General features: G+C 37.0%; 1 protein-coding gene across 5 annotated transcripts in view; it reads left to right on the top strand.

The window, feature by feature from the left end:
- LOC131397797 (zinc finger protein 850-like) overlaps positions 1-17807 on the top strand; it is a 42196-nt gene extending 24389 nt beyond the window's left edge. For all 5 annotated transcript variants that reach the window (XM_058530882.1, XM_058530880.1, XM_058530881.1 and 2 more), the window contains one exon: positions 16283-17807. In XM_058530882.1, the coding sequence (XP_058386865.1) occupies positions 16283-17475 (1193 nt within the window). In that variant the 3' untranslated portion in view covers positions 17476-17807. The remainder of the gene's footprint in view (positions 1-16282) is intronic.
- Positions 17808-20614: the final 2807 nt, after the last annotated feature.

Raw genomic sequence — 20614 nt, 5'->3', positions numbered from 1 at the left:
TTTATTTTCCCCCCAAAGCCCCAGTAGATAGTTGTATGTCATAGTTGCACATCCTTCTAGTTGCTGTACGTGGGACGTGACCTCAGCACGGCCGGAGAAGCGGTGCATCAGTGCACGCCCGGGATCCAAACCTGGGCCGCCAGCAGCGGAGCGCGTGCACTTAACCACTAAGCCACGGGACCGGCCCTCATTAGTCTTTTTAAAAGGACTAACTAGGCTTGTTGGCCCTCTATTTCTTCCTGAAGATATCTTTATTCACACTTTACATAAGATTGATAACTTATCAATTGTTCATATTAATCTATCTATATGTATATATTTAAATATATATAATTTCTTTTCACTTATTTAGGAGTAGAATGGGGGAAATAAAGACAGTTATGGGGAAACTAAGCCTTCTAGCAAGCCACTCTTGAGTCTGCCATTAGCAGGAACATGAGTATGTATATGAGTATGAGGGAATGATTGGGCAATAGGCAAAAAGCAAAGAAAAAAGTCTCTTGGGAAGAAATCAATTCAACCCTCAAAAATTTTTCACAGATAAAGTTCCAAGGAAAGTGAGTGCTTCATAAGAAAAAATTTTAACGTGTAAAAGGAGACAAGGTACCTGTCTTTTACTCTAAATGCCATACTTCCTGAAATTCTACTATGATGTATCTACACCTTTGGGTTAACAAGAGTCCTCTGTTTACCACTTACCTTATAGTTAGCATATTCCAATGGACCCCTGCCAGTATTTGCCCATCAGATAGAAACTAAAAGCTAAAAAGAATGTGAATATTTATTGCCAGCTAGGGAAAAGACACTCTCTTACACTGCTGGTAAAAATGAAACTAGTACACTAAAGTTGAAAATGTGCCTACCCTTTGAATGGGTAATCTCACTTATAGGAATCTATTCTATAGAAATAGTAGTAGCTAATGATATATGTACAGAAGTATAACATTTCTTGGAATAGCAGTAACAATCTAAATGTGCATCAATAGGGAAACTATTAAATTATGTATATCCACACAATATTATGCAGCTGATTAAAGGAAATGAGTAAATCTATAAATAGTAACTTTAAAACTATCCTTGATCTGTTGTTACATGGGGATAAAAGTTGCAGACCAATATGTATAGGACAATTCTATTTTTGTAAAAAGACAAAAATACACACACATTTAGACATACTTCATGCATGAATGTGTGAATAAATATTTTGCTATGCATAAACTTGAGGAAAAGTGGGGAAAGAAGCACTCCAGTCAGCAGTGTGTATGCCTCTGGGGGTAGGAAATCATGTGTTCCTAATAAATATTTGCAAATGTTAAGTCTTCCTGGAAATAGGTTATTCAGTGTGCTGAAAATATAGCTGAGACCTTAGAGGATAAGGGTGATGTGGCACTTAAAAAAATAACAGTAGGGGGCCAGCCTGGTGGTGTAGTGGTTAAGATGGCATGCTCTGCTTTGGTGGCCTGGGGTTTGCGGGTTTGGATCCCAGGCGTGGACCTACACACTACTCATCAAGCCACGCTGTGGCAGTGTCCCACATACAAAATGGAGGAAGATTGGCACAGATGTTAGCTCAGGGACAATCTTCCTCACCGAAAAATAAAAAAGTAACAGTGGCAAAAAACTCAGACATAAGTAAAAAATATGTAGTTACTTTATATTTACTAGTGGTGTCAAGACTTTAATTTCTTTAAGCATTCTTAAACATAACAATTTTCTTCTCTTTCAAGTAATTCTAATATCTGAAGTCTTTCAGTTCTGTTTCTGCCATTTTTTTCATGTGGTACCTTGTCTCCTTTATGCATTAAAATTTTTTCTTATGAAGCACTCACTTGCCTTGGAACTTTATCTGTCAGAAAATTTTGAGGGTTGAATTGATTTCCTCCAGTGAGATTTTTTGTTTGTTTTTCCCTGTTGCCCAAGACAACCACTTTTATTTTATTTTTTTAGATTTAATCATTCAATGAAGGTTTATTGAGAGCCTTGTACATGCCAGACTCTTTGCAAGGATCTACAGATTATTTTCTGAACTACTTTTAAATAAATTATCCACTTTAGCTTTTTCACACCATACAGGTAGGGTGAATTAAAACCACAAACCTGGGTGGAGGTCAAATTGTGCTTATCGGTTATCAGGAGAGATGTCATCTTCACCACCCTGGGATTTATATCTTGTTCCCTCATCCGCTGAGGACAGAGCCCTTTGGAGTTCCAGCTCTATGCAGGGTTTCCTGTTAGCTTGGTCGATCCCTAGGCTTTATCTTCTGTCTCTGTACCCTGTGCAGTCATCAGAGTACTAGCTTGAGGGCCCGCAGCAGAAGTCTCACAAGTTTTGACATGAAGAACTTTTATCATCATCAGTTATCATAAGAATTTTCAAATTTCTGTGATATTGTTTTTGACCTCATGGAGCTTTTATAAGTGTGTCTCTTTCTTTTTTTTAATTTCCAAATATTTTTTATAGTCTTTTTATTATTGAGTGCTACCTTGATTGCACTCTATCAATACTTACATGATCATGAGACCAGTTTCGGGAAATGTATTAAGATGTCCTTCACGAACTGGTGACAGTTCATGAATTGTCACTTATTTAGAGGGATTCACATGTACTTGTACCTTCTGTTAATTGTTGCATGTAAAATTCTGTATATGTTCAAAATATCTAGCTTATCAATGATGTAATGTTGAGATCCTCTACATCCTTCTTTGTTTTCTGTGTGTTTGACTTACTAATTGCTGAAAGAGGTGTACTGAAATCTCCCACAATCAAGGTGAAGCTTTAGACTTGTATTCTCTCAGTTTTTGCTTTGCGTATTTAGAGATTATTTCGTTGGATGCTTACAAGTTTAGAATTATTATTTCTTTCTGGTGAATTGAATATTTTGTCATTATGTAGTGATCCTCTTTATTCCACATAATGCTTTCATCTCGAAGTCTCCTTTTTCCAATGCTAATACCCTAGTTTTCTATTCATGAATTTTTGCCTGATTTACATATTCTTATTTTTCACTTTAATTTTGTGTCTTCATGTATTTAGTTGTTTTTTTCTTTTAATAGGGTTGGGCTTTCTCTTCAACCATTTCATTTATTATAATTACTGATGTATTTGAACTTATGAAACATCTTATTTTGTCCTATTTGTCCCACTTTTTCAGTTTTTATTTTTTGTTTTATTTTGCATTGTTTTGGATTGATTTGGATTTGGAGTTTAAAAAATAAAATTTATTCCAGTGTTTATTTTTACTCCACTGATGTGGAAGTTGAAAGCACAGACTCTGGAGCCAGACTGTCTGGATTCAAATTCTGGTTCTGCTATTTTTTTTTCAATTTACAATGCATTTTGTATCCTTTCCATGGCAATACGTTTAAATATGTCTATTATTTATTTTTTATTGAGGTATAATTGACATACACAAATATATCAGTTTCAGGTGTATAACATAATGATTTGATATTTGTATGTACTGTGGAATGATCACCACAGTAAGTCTAGTTAACATCCATCACCAAACATAGAGAATTTTTTTTTTCTTGTGATGAGAACTTTTAAGATTTACTCTCTTAGCAACTTTCAAATATGCAATACAGTGTTGTTAACTATAGGCACCATGCTGTACATTCTATCCCCATGACTACTTATTTATTTTATAACTGGAAGTTTGTACCTTTTGACACCCTTTACCCATTTCACCCACCCCCCAACTCCCACCTCTGGCAACCACCAATATGTTCTTTGTAGGATCTATGAGCTTGATTTGTTTTTTTTTTTTTTAGATTCCACATATAAGTGAGATCATATAGTATTTGTCTTTCTCTGACTTATTTCACTTAGCATAATGCCCTCAGGGTCCATCCATGTTGTCACAAATGGCAAGGTTTGCTTTTTGATGGCTGAATAATATTCCTCTGTGTGTGTGTGTGCGTGTGTGTGTGTGTGTGTGTGTGTGTACATTTTCTTTATCCATTCATCCATCGATGGACAGGTTGTTTCCATGTCTTGGCTATTGTAAATTATTCACTGCAATGAACATGGGGCTACAGATTTCTTTTCAAGTTAGTGTTTTTGTTTTCTTCTGATAAATACCCAGAAGTGGAATTACTGGATCAGATGGTTGTTCTGTTTTTAATTTTTTGAGGAACCTCCATACTGGTTTCTGTAGTGGCTGCACCAATTTACATTCCCACCAACTGTGCCCAAGGGTTCCCTTTTCTCCACATCCTCGCCAACACTTGTTATTTCTTGACTTTTTTATAACAGCCATTCTAACAGGTGTGAGGTGATCTCCCTTAGTGGTTTTGATTTGCATTTTCCTGATGATAAGTGAGGTTGAGCATCTTTTCCTGTGTCTGTTGGTCATCTGTATGTCTTCTTTGAAAAAAAATGTCTATTCAGATCCTTTGCCCATTTTTTAATCAGATTGTTTTTGCTATTGAGTTATATGGTTCTTTATATATTTTGGATATTGACCTCTTATTAGATATGTGATTTGCAAATATTTTCTCCCATTCAGTAGGTTGCCTTTTCATTTTGCTGATGGTTTCCTTTGCTGTGCAGAAGCTTTTTAGTTTGATGTAGTCCCACTTGTTTTTTTTGCTTTCGTTGCCTTCACATTTTGTGTCATTGGCTCTGCCATTTAATAGCTGTGTGACTTTTGGCAATTCACTTAAGCTCTCTGGGCCTCTGCTTTCTCATTTGTAAATATAGATGATAGTGGTACCTACTCATAGAATTCTTATGAGGATTAAATGAGTTCCTACATATGTAAAGCAGGTAGAATAGTGCCTGCACATGGCAAGCACAGTGTGTTAGTTATTATTCTGTTCTTTTAGTTCTTATCCTTGTATTTCATTGTACCTAATTAACTTAAAGTCTAAATCAGTATCTGTATCATCTTCTCAAGCAATACAAAGATTCTGAAATGTTTTAATTCCAATCCCCCATCTTCTGGCTCATATACTATTGTTAGTCAGAATTTTAGCCTTATTAGGTAAATATTATTATTGTTTCATTACACACACTTCACTGTTTACATATTCCAATTTCTTACTTTATACTTTCTTTTTAGTTATTCTTTCTGGGATCTTTTTCATTTTTTTCTATAGTACATCCTTAGAAGTTTCTTTCTGTTCATGATAAACTAACTCTCAATTCTATCCATCTGAAAATGATCGAAGGTAAAGAGAAAATGTCTTTATTTTATCTTTGATCTGAGAATGTCTTTAGAACATTTTTTCACTTTAGAAAAAAATGAAAATGATCCCAAAGAGAAAAAAAATTAATCAGTTTTGAATAAATTTTGGCTATTGCATCTTTGAATATGATTTCATCCTTGTTCTTTTCTGGAGGACCAATAAGGTCTTTGTCTTTTCTTAATGACTCGTAACCTCACTTTCATATTCCAGTCTCTTTTTCTCTATGTATTGCATGATATAAAATTGCTTCAGAGCAGTCATCTAGTCCCCGATTCTCTCATGAGCTGTAGCTGTTTTGCTGTTTAACCGTTCCATTGAAGTTTTGTTGTTGTTGATTCCTTTCCCTCTCTTTTTCTCCTTGTAATTTATATGTTGAAGAAACATCTGTCCTGTTAACATGTACCTCCTCCCCTTTATTCCCTTTGTTTCCTGTAAGCAAGCTGTCTCGGTATTGTGCGTTTCATCAGGAAGCATATAATGTCCAGTTGTTTCTCTTTTTGTGATGTTAGCAGCCATTCTTGATTTCATCCTCTAAAAAATACCAAAGAATTTTTAAATTATCATTATGAACGCATAGATTTAAAAAGTTTTTGGTGTTTCCTCAGTTATTATAGTACAGTTGTTATTCTTAAATTCATGCTCAAATTGTCCCATCTTTGACCAGTGGGAGCCTCTTCAGATTGGTTCCTGAGTCTTTTTGATGTGACCCTAGGAGTCTTTGATAGCTGCTTTGCTTTTCTAATGTGCCACTTTGCTCCAGGCACGTAATATACATTTTCTGCCCTGTCTCGGACATGCTCCAAGGAGCCCTGATTCTTTGGAGTGAGAAATGGTATTTAGAAACAGCAGTCTAGTTGTTAGCCTGCTCATGCTGCTGGATTGGTCATTGTTTCTAAGACTTCAAAGGATAGAATATGGAAGTATTTGAAAAAAACCATGTCATGACTGCATTTTAATATTTCCAGTTCATCCATTGACTTTTAAATTTCAATTATTTCATTTTTTTATTTTTAGAAGTTTCATTTGAATCTTTAAAAAATTTTTGCCTCGTCATTTTGCTAATCAGTTGTTACTTTCTCAATTTTTTAAAAAAATGAACTTTTAGTTTTAGATTTACAGAAAACCTGTGAAGATAGTACAGCAATTTCCCATATACCCCACACTGTTACCCCTGTTATTAATATCTTTCGTGTGTACATTTTTCACAATTAACGAACAAAAGTTGATGCATTATTATTAATGAAAGCCCCTACTTTGCTCGGGTTTCCTTAGTTTTTACCTAATGTCCTTTTTTTCCTGTTCTGGGACCCCATCCAGGATACCACATACATCTAGGTGTCATGTCTCCTTTGGATTCTCTTGGCTGTGACAGTTTCTCAGACTTTCTTTCTTTGTGATGACCTTGACAGTTTTGAGGAGTACTGGTTGGGTATTTTATCGATTGTCCCTTTTTACTGAGTATCTGAAGTGGCTGGTGGTGTCAAACTTTTGTTTGTTATTTCTGCTAATGCTCATACACGGTGGTTTATTTCTGATAGTCTTTGGTTACTTTTGATTGGAATTTCTATGTGGCTGAATTTGATGAGGGGAAGTCTTGAAGGATCTGGGTTGGAAGCATTCCTCTAGAAGATTATTTATTTGTTTCTACCAGAGACCAGGTAGAATTAATTAATTCTTTAATTAATTTCTCAGCTGGAGGTGTACCTGACAGGTAGTGTAAATTCAAAGCCCAATCCTATGTGAGGACAGATCTTAATTATTAAGTCTCAGGTGAGACTTTTTTTTGATGGTGGTGGGGAAATCTAGAACCATGGCAGAGGAAAGCAAATTTACTTGTCAGCTCCCTTATCTGGCAGGAGACACTTTTTCTAGCTCACTGTTTAATCCTGGGTGTGGCTTCTTTGAAGGTCTGGGTTTATGCTGCTGTCTCAGGTTTAGGGCTTCACCTTGCATGGTTTTGAGTCTTAACCTTCTGTTCCCTCACATGGATATTAACCCACAAAGCTCTTGGTTTCCATTGTTGGGATTTCCTGCCAAGATAGTTTCAGTTTCTGGGTTTGCTTGCCACTCCAGTTTCAGTTTTCTTTTCTGTGTTTTGTATGTTTATATTGTTTTTGCCCTTAGGGATTTCCATTACTTTTTTGAAAGCTCAACACTAAGTTTAAAGATATGTTTGTTTTGATATATCCAGCTTTTAGGGGTTTTGCAACCCAGACTACTTTTCATAACAGATATAGTGTACCGTATAGCTAGAAGCACAGATTCTAATGGGAGAGATGAATAAGAATGTTAGTACCAGTGATGTTTGCAAAATACTAGAAACAATCTAAATGTCCATCAACAGCCAAATAGATCAATAAATCACCCAATTTCTATTGTATGCTGCATAAAACCAAACTGTCATGAAGTGAATGAACTATAGCTAATACAGCAGGTTGACCATAAAAAACAGTTACAGAAAACTGGTAGTACGATGCTATTTATATAATGTTCAAATTTTGTTAAACTGCACAGTATTTTAAATAAGGATTCACATATATATAGTAAAACAATAATAAAAAGAAGGGGAATGAGAAATACAAAGTTCAAAATACTGGTTACCTGTAGGGTACAGGAAAGTGAGAACGATTTGCTTTAGAAGGATATACAGGGAGCATCAATAATATTTGTAATGTTTTCTTTTTTAAGCTTAGTGCTAGATACATGGTGTTCATCATTCTTCATACCTTTTTAAAATATATATATATACAAATGCACAAAAACACTCTTGTTTATATGTATTTCTTAACAAAAAATACTTTCTGACTATTAGTGAAGCTAAAAGTAGGAATAAGGTGACCAATTAGGATGCTGTAAAGTAATTCACACGAGATAATGATAGATTAGACTACCGGGTCAGCAAACTGTGTATGGCCTGTGAGCCAGCTGCCTGTTTTTGTAAATAAATTATGGGAACATAGCTACATCTATTCATTTATGTATTGTCTATGGCTGCTTTTGTGCTACAGTGGCCGAGTTGAGTAGTTGCAGTAGAGACTGTATGGCTTGCAAGCCTAAATTATTTACTACCTGGCTCTTTAAGAAAAAATTTGCTGCCACCTATTATGTTAACAGTAGAAATATTGAGAAAATGCTTAGATTTAGGTTACTTTTTAAAGGTTGAGCCAACACGATCAATAGTAGTTGGATATGTGAGTCTCTGGCAGAGTAGAGAGGGTACAGCTGGGAATCATCAGCATATGGATAGTTTATTAAGCCATAGGACTGAATGAGATCACTTGATAACTGAGTGAAATACTGAGAGGAGAAGAGGGTCAGGGGCTGTGCTCTGAGACGTTCTTCTACTTAGAAGTCAGGAAAGCAGGGTGGTAAAGTAGGTTGACCAACGTCCTGGTTTGCCCGAGACTGGAGTTTTCCAGGATGTAGGACTTTTCAGTGCTAAAACTAGGACAGTCCCAGGCAAACCAAGATAGTTGGTCACCCTCGATGGTATTGTAAAGAGGCTAAGAAAGACTGGTGAGTAGAATGGGAAAATGACCAAGGAAGGCATGGGTGTACCAGTAAATTAGCTGTCACATGCTGCTGGCAGAATGGTAACTGACCACTAGATTTAACAAAAGGGAGGGTTTTGGTGATCTTAGAAAGAGTGGTTTTTTCAGTAGAGTTAGGAAACAAAAATCATTCCTGATTGAAATGCCTTTGAAAAAAAGTGGAAGAGAATTCTGGGAAAATGGTGGGAGTGGATATGTAATGTTTTTGCTTTCCTTGAATCTTCCCCATCTCCCACCAAACAAAACAAACAAACCAAATAGGAAAGCAACTAAGAGAGCAAAATACAAGTCCACAGGTAACATCTACATCAAAGCTAAGTGACAAGTCATCCCCTTGAACCCTAAAAGAGGCTTAATTGGGAATAAACTGACAGCCCCCAGATCCTTTTGGTGTCTGCAGCTTTTGTGGGATGAAGTAGAACCAAAGTCTGGAGTGTCTGACAGCTCTAAGAAGAAGAGAACCCTAAAATCACAAATTTACTCACTGGAAAGTGGAGCAGGCCAGCCTGAGAGCAGCAGCTGAAACTGGAAGGCATACTCATGTAGGCAGGTGAATGCAAGGTAAGTCCAGCACAGCTGAAGGTCTCAGAGCAGGCTGGGCCCCATCAGCTCTTGAAACCAAACCACAGATGCCTGTAGTAGGACAATATGTACTACAGAGGAGACATTTCTGGGAGTAGAATCCAAATTTAACAACAAGACAGGGACAATAGGGGCAAAGGGAGAAGGCGGTCTAGATAATGTAGAGGAGGGAGCAGAGGATGCAGATTTCAAGAAGTATTTAAGACCACAGTTTTTATCACTTCATAGAAAACCATAGCAAGGGAGCTTTAATGCTGAGAAGCTATAAAAGCTACCCTGGCCCAACCCTTCCTCCTAAATGCAGAATAACATTCATCTCAATTACAAATGAGTAAGAGTATTAAAATGGAATACTGAGAAGTGTTCAGTTACCATATGATCTAGCAATACCATTTCTGGGGGTATACCCAAAAGAGTTGAAAGCAGGGACCTGAACAGAAATTTGTACACACTTGTTCATAGGAGCATTATTCACAGTAGCTAAAACATGGGAGTAACCTGGTTACATGTCTATCAACAGATGAACAGATAAACAAAATGTGGTATAAACATAAAATGAAATATTATTCAGCCTTAAAAAAGAAGGAAATTTTGACACATACTACATGGATGAACCTTGAGGACATTATGCTAAGTGAAATAAGCCAGTCACAAAAAGACAGACTGTATGATTTCGTTTTCTAACGTATCTGGAGTAGTCAAACTCATAGAGACAGAAAGCAGAATGGTGGTTGCCAGGGGATGGGAGTAGAGAGAAATGGGAAGTTGTGTGTTTAATGGGTATAAAGTTTCAGTTTTGCAAGATGAAAAAGTTCTGGAGATTGTTTACACAACAATGTGTTAATATACTTAACACTACTGAACTATACACTTAAAAATGGTTAAGATGGTAAATTTTGTTATGTATATTTTATCACAACTTAAAAAAAAAAGGTTGATGGGCAAAAAAAAGTGTCAGTTAACACAAATGGAGGCAAGAAGGTGGAAACAGAGAAATGAAAAACACAGGACACACATAGAAAAGAAATAATAAAATAGTTGACCTGAATCCAAACATTAGTAATTACATTAAATGCAGATGGCTAAATACACCAATTAAAAAACTGGGATTGTCCAAATGGATAAAAATACGTGATTGAACTATATACTGTCTATAAGAAACTCACTTCAAATATAGGTAGATTAAAAGTAAAAGGATAGAAAAAGATATACCACGCAAACACTAATAAAAAGAAAACTGAAGTGGTTATACTAATAGAAAACAGATTTAAAAGCAAAGAAAATTACCAGGGATAAAGAGGAACATTACATAATGATGAAAGGGTCAGTTCACTGAGAAGACATAATAATCCTTAATATGTATGTACCTAACAACATAGCTTCAAAATACATGCAACAAAAACTTACAGAACTGAAAGGAGAATAGGTATATCCACAATTTTAAATAGAGACTTCAACATGCCTCTTCAGTAATTGATAGAACTAATAGACAGAAAATCAGCAAGTATATGGAAGAACTAAACAATACAGTCATGCAAATGGATATACTCAATATTTATAGTATACTTTACCCAACAATATTAGAATACACACTCTTCTCAAGTGTGCATGAAACATTCACCAAAATAGACTATCTTGGATCATAAAGCAAACTTTAAACTGAAAAGAATTTAAATCATACATCTTATGTTCCTTGACCATAATGGGATTAAATGAGAAATCAATAACAGAAAGATAAGAGGAACACCTCCAAACACATGGAAATGAAACAACACACTTCTAAATAACCTATGAGTCAAACTATGAGTCAGAGAGGAAGACTTGAACAGACACTTCATCAAAGAGGATATATGGATGGCAAATAAACAATGAAAAGATGTTCAACATTGTTAGCCATTGAGAAAATGCACGTTAAAACCATGATAAGATACTCCTACACACCTATTAGAATTGCTAAAATAAAATATACTGCCAATACCGAGTGTTGACCAGGATATTGAGCAACTGGAACTCTCATACATTGCTAGAGGGAATGCAAAAGGCCTAGTCACTTTGGAAAAGAGTTTGGCAATTTCTTATGAAGTTAAACGTACATGACCCAGCAATCCTACTGAGTACCCTAGAGAAATGGAAACTTATGTTCACACAAAAAGTTATACATGGATGTTTGTAGTAGCTCTGTTCATGATTGCCCAAAACTGAAAACAGCACAAATATTCTTCAACAAGTGAATGGCATATCCACACAACGGAATACTATTCAGCAATAAAAAGGAATGAATTATAAGTATATGAAGCAACTTGCATGGATCTCAAGGGTATAATGCTGAATGGAAAAAAATGTCTAAAGGTTACTATATAATTCCATTTATATAACAATGTGGAAATGAGAAAAATATATAGAGATAGAGAACAGATCAGTGTTTGCCAAGGATTAGGGACATGGGGAGGGGGTGAGTATAAAGGGATAGCCTGAGGGAGTTTTGGGAGGGGTGATGGAACTATTCTGTATCATTACTGTGGTTACATGAATCTCTACGTGTATTAAAATCTTAGAACTGTACCCACGAAAGCTTTACTGTATGTTAATTTAAAATTTTTTTGTGTGTGTGAGGAAGATCAGCCCTGAGCTAACATCCACCAATCCTCCTCTTTTTTTTTTTTTTGCTGAGGAAGGCTGGCCCTGGGCTAACATCCGAGCCCATCTTCCTCCACTTTATATGGGACGCTGCCACAGCATGGCCTGACGAGCGGTGCATTGGTGTGCGCCTGGGATCCGAACCCAGGCCACCAGCAGCAGAGCGTGCGCACTTAACTGCTACGCCATGGGGCCAGCCCCTAAAATTTTTAAAAAGTTAAATAAGAGCAATAGGAAAAGATTGTAGTTTAACCTTGTACAAAATTGCTTTAAGATAAAAGAGAATAAGGAATAAAACAACATTCCTATAAACAATGAAAGGCACACCAGCAAGTCATATCTACACACTGTGTCATAATGTTTCAAAACTAGCTAAAAAATTTCAGAAAATGGCAGACATTCTGAAAGAACAATACAACAGTATTACAAGAACTCAGAGAGAAAATTTGAAAAGAACTCAGGAAAGAATTAGAAATAAAATAAAAAACCATTTCAGAAGAGAAGACCAAACTAGAAGGAAAACAAAAATGAAAACCTGCAAGAAATGATGCCTTAGGAGTAATAGGAGATGGAAAGGAGAAAAAAATTTCAAAATCAAGGATAAATGAACAAGAGAAAAAGGATTAGAGAGAAAATGATAGATATACAAGATAGGCAATGAAGATCTTCATTAAGACTTGCAATAATTGTGCAGTGAACAGAACAATTGCCAAGAATGATTCAAGATAACTAAAATTAAGAAAAAGATTTAAAGTGTGTTTTGAGAGAGTACACCATGTGCCCAGTAAAATCATACCTTTGGCATCTAAGCATAAAGACCAGTCACTTGAAAGGAAAATCAGATTGTCATCTGACCTTTCTACAGCAAAGCTTTATTCCAGAAGACAATGTATATTTTTCTATTTAAGTTATACAAAGACATAAATTTTGAGCTAAGAATTTTACATCTAGCCAAATTGTTATATACATGGAGAAGCTTAGGGAATATTATTTCCCTAACCCCTTCCTGAGGGATCAACCAGAAAATGAGCTTCAGAAAACTAAAATAGAGAGACATCAACCTAAGGACTGAGTGAGCATTAAATATATAATAACCTGTATATCTAATACCAAGTGGTGGTATTAAGGAGGAGAGTATAGTATTATTACTTAGATATGGTAAATATGTGGATATAATTCTCCAAGAAGTAGGGTGAGAATGTGGGGAGTATATGAAAAATACAATAAGCTTGAAAATTACCTTATAGATATTAACAGGGAGTAATTCTTTTAAATCAGAGGCTAGGTGGGGGAGAAGAGGTTAGTAGTTATTTTCAGTATTTCTCATGTTAGGAAACCAGTAGATAATAGCAAAATAAAAAGAGGACAACAGTTATTATGTAAATTTATTAGGATAAATACCATTGGATCAAAAATGTAAACTTGACCAAATATGGAAAGATAAAGAATAAGTAAAAATGGTATATGTAGTGAAAGACTGTAAATAAAAGATATGGATGTGTGCATGTTCAAGTGTTTATGTATCATAAATCAAAATGAGAGAACTAAGGCCAAGCTCTGATTATATAAAATATGCTGCTATTTCTTGAAAACAGGAGGGATACTGTAGTTTTTTTAAAAGTCTTTTTAGTTGTTACCTACAAGAGAGGGGAAAGGAGTAGGATGAAGAGGACTTCTTTCACTATACTTTGTTTTGTAGGTTTGAGTTGGGAACTATATAAATGTTACACAATTGTAAAACAAAATTAACTTGCAAAAAATCCCTGAAACCAAAGGAGAAGTGAAACAACTTAATCTAAATGTGTATCCGGTGGTTACATATCCTACGAACAAAAGAAACTACAAAAAAAAACCCACCATACATTGTTTTTAGTAACCATATTAGTGGTAGCAGTGTTGATATTGTTATTCTGAGAATGTTGTGTGCGTAGTGTGGAATAAAATAAATGAGCAATTTGGTGGAAGTCTTTTAAAATCAAGATTTTCAGTATGGAAGAAAGGAAAGGTAAGATTGAGAACATTAAGCAAAAAACCTGTAGTCCTGAATATGTATTGGGAGGATTACTTTGAACTCAGGCTGTATTTTGTCTTTAACTATATGTCTTATAGCTTAACGATAATCATCAACAGAGCAGGAGTCTGAAATGCTGGTCTGTCTGAATCCTGTGTTCTCACTAAATCTCATTACTACTCTTTCTTTTACTTTGAACCATTTCTCAGCTTTTACTGTCAAATCATTTTTTGCTAGAGACTTTGTCTGAGTTCCCTTCTGTATTGTTTCAAGGACAACCTTTATAGCATCTACACCAAATGATAGTTTCATCAGATCCACAAAACGTACCATACTGTAGTCACAGCAGTATTTGTGTTGTAATCATTCTATACTCAACTCAGCATCTTAGAATATTCTATCTGTTCCATTACCTAGATTGCCATTCTCCATTATTTCCTTCAGCTTACACCCAGTATACCCTTTGTTATAGAGTTCCCAGTGCTCCAGGCTACCAAGACTCATTCTACCAAATCGTTGGTGATCCTAGTCTCCCAACATTCTCAAGTCCCTTTGCTTAACATTACATAGCCCTTTTATTATGCTTCAAACCTATTGTAATGCCTGGAAAAAATAATACTTAATATAAAAATATAGTGGTTTTAGTGAGAAAGAAGTGGAAGGGAGGTCCTGAGAAAGGCCTTGGAGGAACAAAATAGATTGTGTATTGGAAGGAAGCCTGGGTAATACTGCAAATTCAAGGGAAGATTAAAAGAAAAGGTACCTCACTATAGTGGTTGAAATAGGGAAGCAAAAAAAAAAGGTTGTGACTATACGTAAATGATTGCCGTGATCATTGGTACAGGTATATGTTAAAGGGCGAAACAATTGGATGGATGGGTAGTTAGGTAGATATAATAACATTTTTCCATTTGCATCATTTAATAATCTAGCTTGGGTTATGATTTTGTTTTAGTCTCTGAGGGAAGTGATGAAGTAAAGAGCATGTATTATCTTTTCGGTGATGTGAGAGAGATTAAAATCAGGGACAGATGTTTCTATTCTAACTATTCTATAATTATAAGCACAAATGATTGTTATAGTTTTAAATACCTTTCCTAGTTCTATATCTGTATAATATTTCCCATTATCCCTATAATAATTCTCTTTCATTAATGCAGTGATTCATTCATTAAACAACTATCTATGGAATACCTTTTATGCGTAAGATTTGGTTATTCTTTGTTGAGTGAAACAGGCATTGTTCCTGCCCCTTAAGAGCTTTAACAGTAAGAAAATAAAAGATTACATAGGAATAAATCATTGTATACTTCTAAAATACAGAAAATTGCAATGATAGAGAAAATACTATGAGATAGAGAATGAAGAAGTGAATTTAGATAGGGTTGGCTAGCTCAGCCTTTCTAAGGAAGTGTCTTATAGTATGATATGAAGCCAGCCATGCAAAGAGCCAAGTGTAGAGAATTTCTAACAAATTAAACAGTCGGTGGAACATTTTGAAAAGGTAAAGGACTTGGCTTATTTCAGATGCTCAGAGATGATGAATATTTGGTACATAATGAACAGTGGGGAGAAGTGGGTCAAGAAGATGTTGGATAGGATTTTGATTGAGATGTGTCAAAGAAAAGATAAGATTATGGAGGATCTCATAAACTGGTAAGGAGTTTGGATTTTATCCTAAGTGCAGTTGGAAACCATTGAAAAATTCTAGGTGGGATTCTTAAATTTTGTGCAATATCAGAATTGGCTGGTTGAACGTATTCAAAATAGGAAACCCAAGACCTATTGGTGTAAATTCTTTTTTTTTTTTTTTGAAGTTTTAAATTTTTTTTTTAATTTAATTAATTAATTTATTTTTCCCCCAAAGCCCCAGTAGATAGTTGTATGTCATAGCTACACATCCTTCTAGTTGCTGTATGTGGGACACGGCCTCAGCACGGCTGGAGAAGTGGTGCGTCGGTGCACGCCCGGGATCCGAACCCGGGCCGCCAGCAGCGGAGCACGGGCACTTAACCGCTAAGCCACGGGGCCGGCCCTGTAAATTCTTATTTACTTAATTGACATCCAAGTTTTTAATAGACTATGTGATTCTAGTCTACATCTGAATTTAGGAGCTACTGACTTAACCTGTTTTCCTAACAGCCTCCTTCATCTTTCTTAAGTGTTTATGCTCTTGACCTCTTTTTCAAATTGAAGGCCAAGTTTACTTCTTATGGACGTTATTTTCAGTTTTTCCCCAATTTCTACCACAGAACTTTTATTTCACCCCAAAGAGGAAACACCATGTGTTTACTTTCTGGTTATCTTTCAGACTTGGAGTTCAGATGTAAGACCAAGGAATTGTGTCTGCAAAAAGAAATCTATGAAGTAACATCATCCCAATGGATGATAATGGAAAAAAGTCAGAGCCTTGTGGGCTCCAGTATCAGAGAGGACTGGGAATGCAAAGGCCAGTTTGAGAGGCAAGAGATAAATCAAGAGGGATATTTGGGGCAAGCATTAATGACTTATGAAAAAATGCCAACTTTGAGCCTGCAGACATCTCTTACTCTACATCAGCGAATTTATTCTGGAGAGAAACTCCATGAATTCAAAGAATGTGGGAAGGCCTTTATTTATGGCTCAAGACTTATGCAACAGCGAGGAATTTATATAGGTGAGAAACCATATAAATGTAAGGAATGTGGGAAGGTCTTTAGTCATTTTTCCTATCTTACTGAACATCAGAGAATTCATACTGGTGAGAAGCACTATGAATGCAAGGAATGTGGAAAAGCTTTTATTCGTGGCTCACATCTTATTCAACATCAGAGAATTCATACAGATGAGAAACCCTATGAATGTCAGGAATGTGGGAGGGCCTTTAGACAATCTGCACACCTTACTCGACATCAGAGGATTCATACTGGTGACAAGCCTTATAACTGTAAGGAATGTGGGAAATCTTTTATTTGTGGCTCAGAACTCACTCGACATCAGAGAATCCATACTGGTGAGAAGCCCTATGGTTGTAAGGAATGTGGGAAGGCCTTTAGACTGCGTTCACAACTTGGTCAACATCAGCGACTTCATACTGGTGAGAAACCTTATCACTGTAGGGAATGTGGGAAGGCCTTTCTTCGTGGCTCACAGCTTACTGAACACCAGAGAACTCATCCTGGTATGAAACACTATGAATGTAAAGAATGTGGGAAGGCCTTTATTTGTGGTTCCCAACTTTTTCAACATCACCAAATTCATACTGGTGAGAAATCCTATGAATGTGCACAATGTGGGAAGGCCTTTGTTTGTGCCTCACAACTTACTCAACATCAGCGAATTCATACTGCCAAGAAACCCTATAAATGTAAGGAATGTGGGAAAGCCTTTATCCGTGGCTCAGAACTGACCCGACATCATAGCATCCATACTGGTGAGAAACCCTATGAATGTAAGGAATGTGGGAAGGCCTTTAGACAGCTGGCACACCTTACTCAACATCAGAGAGTTCATAATCTGACATAATTACTGTAGGAAACCCTTTGTTTGCTGTTCCTTTGTCACAGATCATCAGGTTTCATGGTAGAGTAAAATACAGTGGATGTGGCATTTCCTTTTACCTAACATTCAGAATCAGGAAATTTAATACTGAAAAAAATTGACAATGAATGTAGAAAAGTTTTCTATCATGATTCAAACCTTGAAATTCTACAGATTCACACTAGAGAATGTAGTGAACGAGGAAAGGCTACCATTTGCTGTTTATGTGACATTAGGCACTTTAACTTCTCTATGCTTAAATTTACTAATTGGTAAACTGTTGATAGTGTCTATTTGTAATAAAGAGTCTGACTCCAGTTGTGATGTCTGACTTCTTTTTAAGCCTCACTTCTCTGTCCACTTTGGCCCCACGTCTGGAAAGGCTGATGAGAGGGCCTCGTGTACACCTCGTGTTCACCTTTGGAGCCAGTGGGAAATTTAAACTTTGCAAATTCCAGCCCGCATCCAGTCCCGCCCTGTATAAAAGCCAGCCTTTTCTCACTGCCTTGCTCAGGCCACTCCGTACCTGCTTGTGCAGGCCCTGCTCTGCCCAGGAGTCCCTTTTGTGAGTAATAACCTTCAAAATCTCTTGGTGTGTAGAGTGTCATCAGCCTCAACATTCGACGTAAAATTGAGAGGGATGTCAATCCCAACTCCGTGCAGTGACCGCAGATTAATTTGTGTAGCTGGCAGGACAGTCTCTAGGCTGTGACCACCACTACTCGCAGATCTTTCTCCTCTTGCTCTTAGCTTACTCACTGGGTACACCCTACTCTAAATGGTGTGCGAGATGGCTCTGCTGCCTGCTGGCAAGGTTGTGCTTTGAGTTGTGCTGCTCTGTGCTGCATTTGCTGAGTGCTGCAGAGCCTCCATTATAGATTTAATCAACCTAAGTCAGAAGTTCTTATAATTGGTGTTTAGGGATGGGCTTACGAGATTGCAGCCCTCCTTAAAGTGGCCCTGGGTTGTATGTCTTAGCCTGGATACATCTGTGTGTGTCTTGGTTCCACCGTACGCTGTGACTGATGCTAGGCTCAGGGGAATGACTCTTAGCTTGTGACTGCTGGTTATATGTCTCAATCAGGCATTGGCTCCTTTTCTATACAAATGGTCAGGGAAAGACTGATACCCTGTACAATATACACACCCATCAGCTGGTTGCTTGCGAAAGAACAGTCATTAGTGAGTGAAAAAGCAGTCATGTGGTTTGCTGAGGTCTCTACTCTTAAGAGCAGATGGCTGACTAAGACCTTTGAATATTTCTGCTGCTGCTGCCCATGACTCAGTCACAGCAAAGATCTTGATCCTCAGGGTTATTTGAAAAAACACCTATGGTGTCTTGTGGCACAGACACTTTTTCTAGATCCTACTACTGAAGTAAGTCCCCGTTTCAGAGTTTCCAGGGCTGTCTTCTACCACTGCAGAACCCTCACCAGAAGACCTGGTAAGGTAACACTGTCATCTGGGCTTCTCGTCCCAATAAGACCCCCAAGGAGCTCCAGGTTCTTCTATGACAAACTTGACAGAGCATCCAATCTCCTCCTTGCCCAAACCTAGGTCTCTAAGGTGTAGGACCTACTGCCCCATTCCCTAACCTGAGTCAATGGCAACCTCTCTAGCTTGACAGGGACAGAGCATGCCCGGGGACCCCAGCTACCACCTGCAGACAAGCGACCCTGTGCAACTATGGTGGCCCACTGGTCACCACACAATGTCTAACCTTTTATATAACCTTTATTGATACCAGTTTCGAAATCATGGTGATCTCCAGAAACCTCACTAAATTTAAAGGAGGAACTCACTGTATTCTTTGGGACATTATTGGACATAAAATTAAAGGCAAACAAGTCCATGTTACCTTGACCATTGGCACAATAACTGCCTAATTTTCTGGTGGTCATATCTTACACCCCCTTTGGATTTTCCATTATGGGGATAGATGCTCTAACTAGTTGTGTGGTCCATTAGAATAAAATTAAAACTCTGGCCCTTAGTGTTGGCCTCACCAAATGGAACTTTGTGGATCTCCCCCAACCCATTAAAATTGTTAATATGGCCCAATATAAATTGAAACAGGGCCTTAGAAGGGGTAATTATCCTCACTAGTTCTCCATTTTATGGCCCAATTTGGCCTATCTTAAACCTGGAAAGAATGAATGGTGCCTTACAGAGGATTACTACACTGTTAATGCCATGGTCCCACCCATTAAAATAGGATTTAACACAATTGAAATGACCGAAAGGGTACAAGCTTTCAGTTGTAAGTTCTGGGGATCTAATGTACAGCACGGTGACTAATAGTTAATAATACTGTGTTGTATACTTGAAATTTGCTAAGAAAGTAAATCTTAAGCATTCTCACCACACACATGCAAACACACACACAGAGAAGGGTAACTGTGAGGTGATGGATGTGTTAATTAACCTGGTTGTGGGAATCATTTCACAATGTGTATAGTCATGCACTGCATAATGACGATTTGGTCAACGACAGACCGCATATACGACAGTGGTTCCGTAATATTAGTACCATATAGCCTAAGTGTATAACAGGCTATAACAGCTAGGTTTGTGTAAGTACACTCTGTGATGTTTGCACAACAACGAAATCGCCTAACGATGCATTTCTCAGAACATATCCCTGTTGTTAAGCTACGCATGACTGTATATCAAATCATCACGTTGTACATTTTAAATATATACAACTTTTTCTGTCAATTATACCTTAATAAAGCTGGGGTAGGGGGAAGAAATGACCAACACCATTCAATCTTTCACTACCAAATACTTTGCTATTATAGTTTAGTTAATATGTTCTATTTAGTACCTATTTCAACAAGCTCTCAGTTCTCATTCAGCTTTCAAGGGACACAATACATTTTTACTCAGTTGCCCATGGGGTACCTAAGTAGCCTGGCTATTGCACGTAACCTCTGCTGAGAAGACCTCAGTTGGATCCAGGTGTCTCTGTGTTCCCAGGTATGGCACTACATTGATGACATTATCAAGTTAAGATATTCACTAGACACACAGGACATACAAACATTTGTCACTGCACTTACTGAGAGGGGATGGCTGTTGCTCCACATGAGGTTCAGGGACATGACACCTCAGTTAAATTCTT

The sequence above is a fragment of the Diceros bicornis genome, chromosome 34, assembly GCF_020826845.1.
Source record: "Diceros bicornis minor isolate mBicDic1 chromosome 34, mDicBic1.mat.cur, whole genome shotgun sequence".
Lineage (NCBI taxonomy): Eukaryota > Metazoa > Chordata > Mammalia > Perissodactyla > Rhinocerotidae > Diceros > Diceros bicornis.
This window is presented reverse-complemented; position numbering and strand designations above follow the sequence as displayed.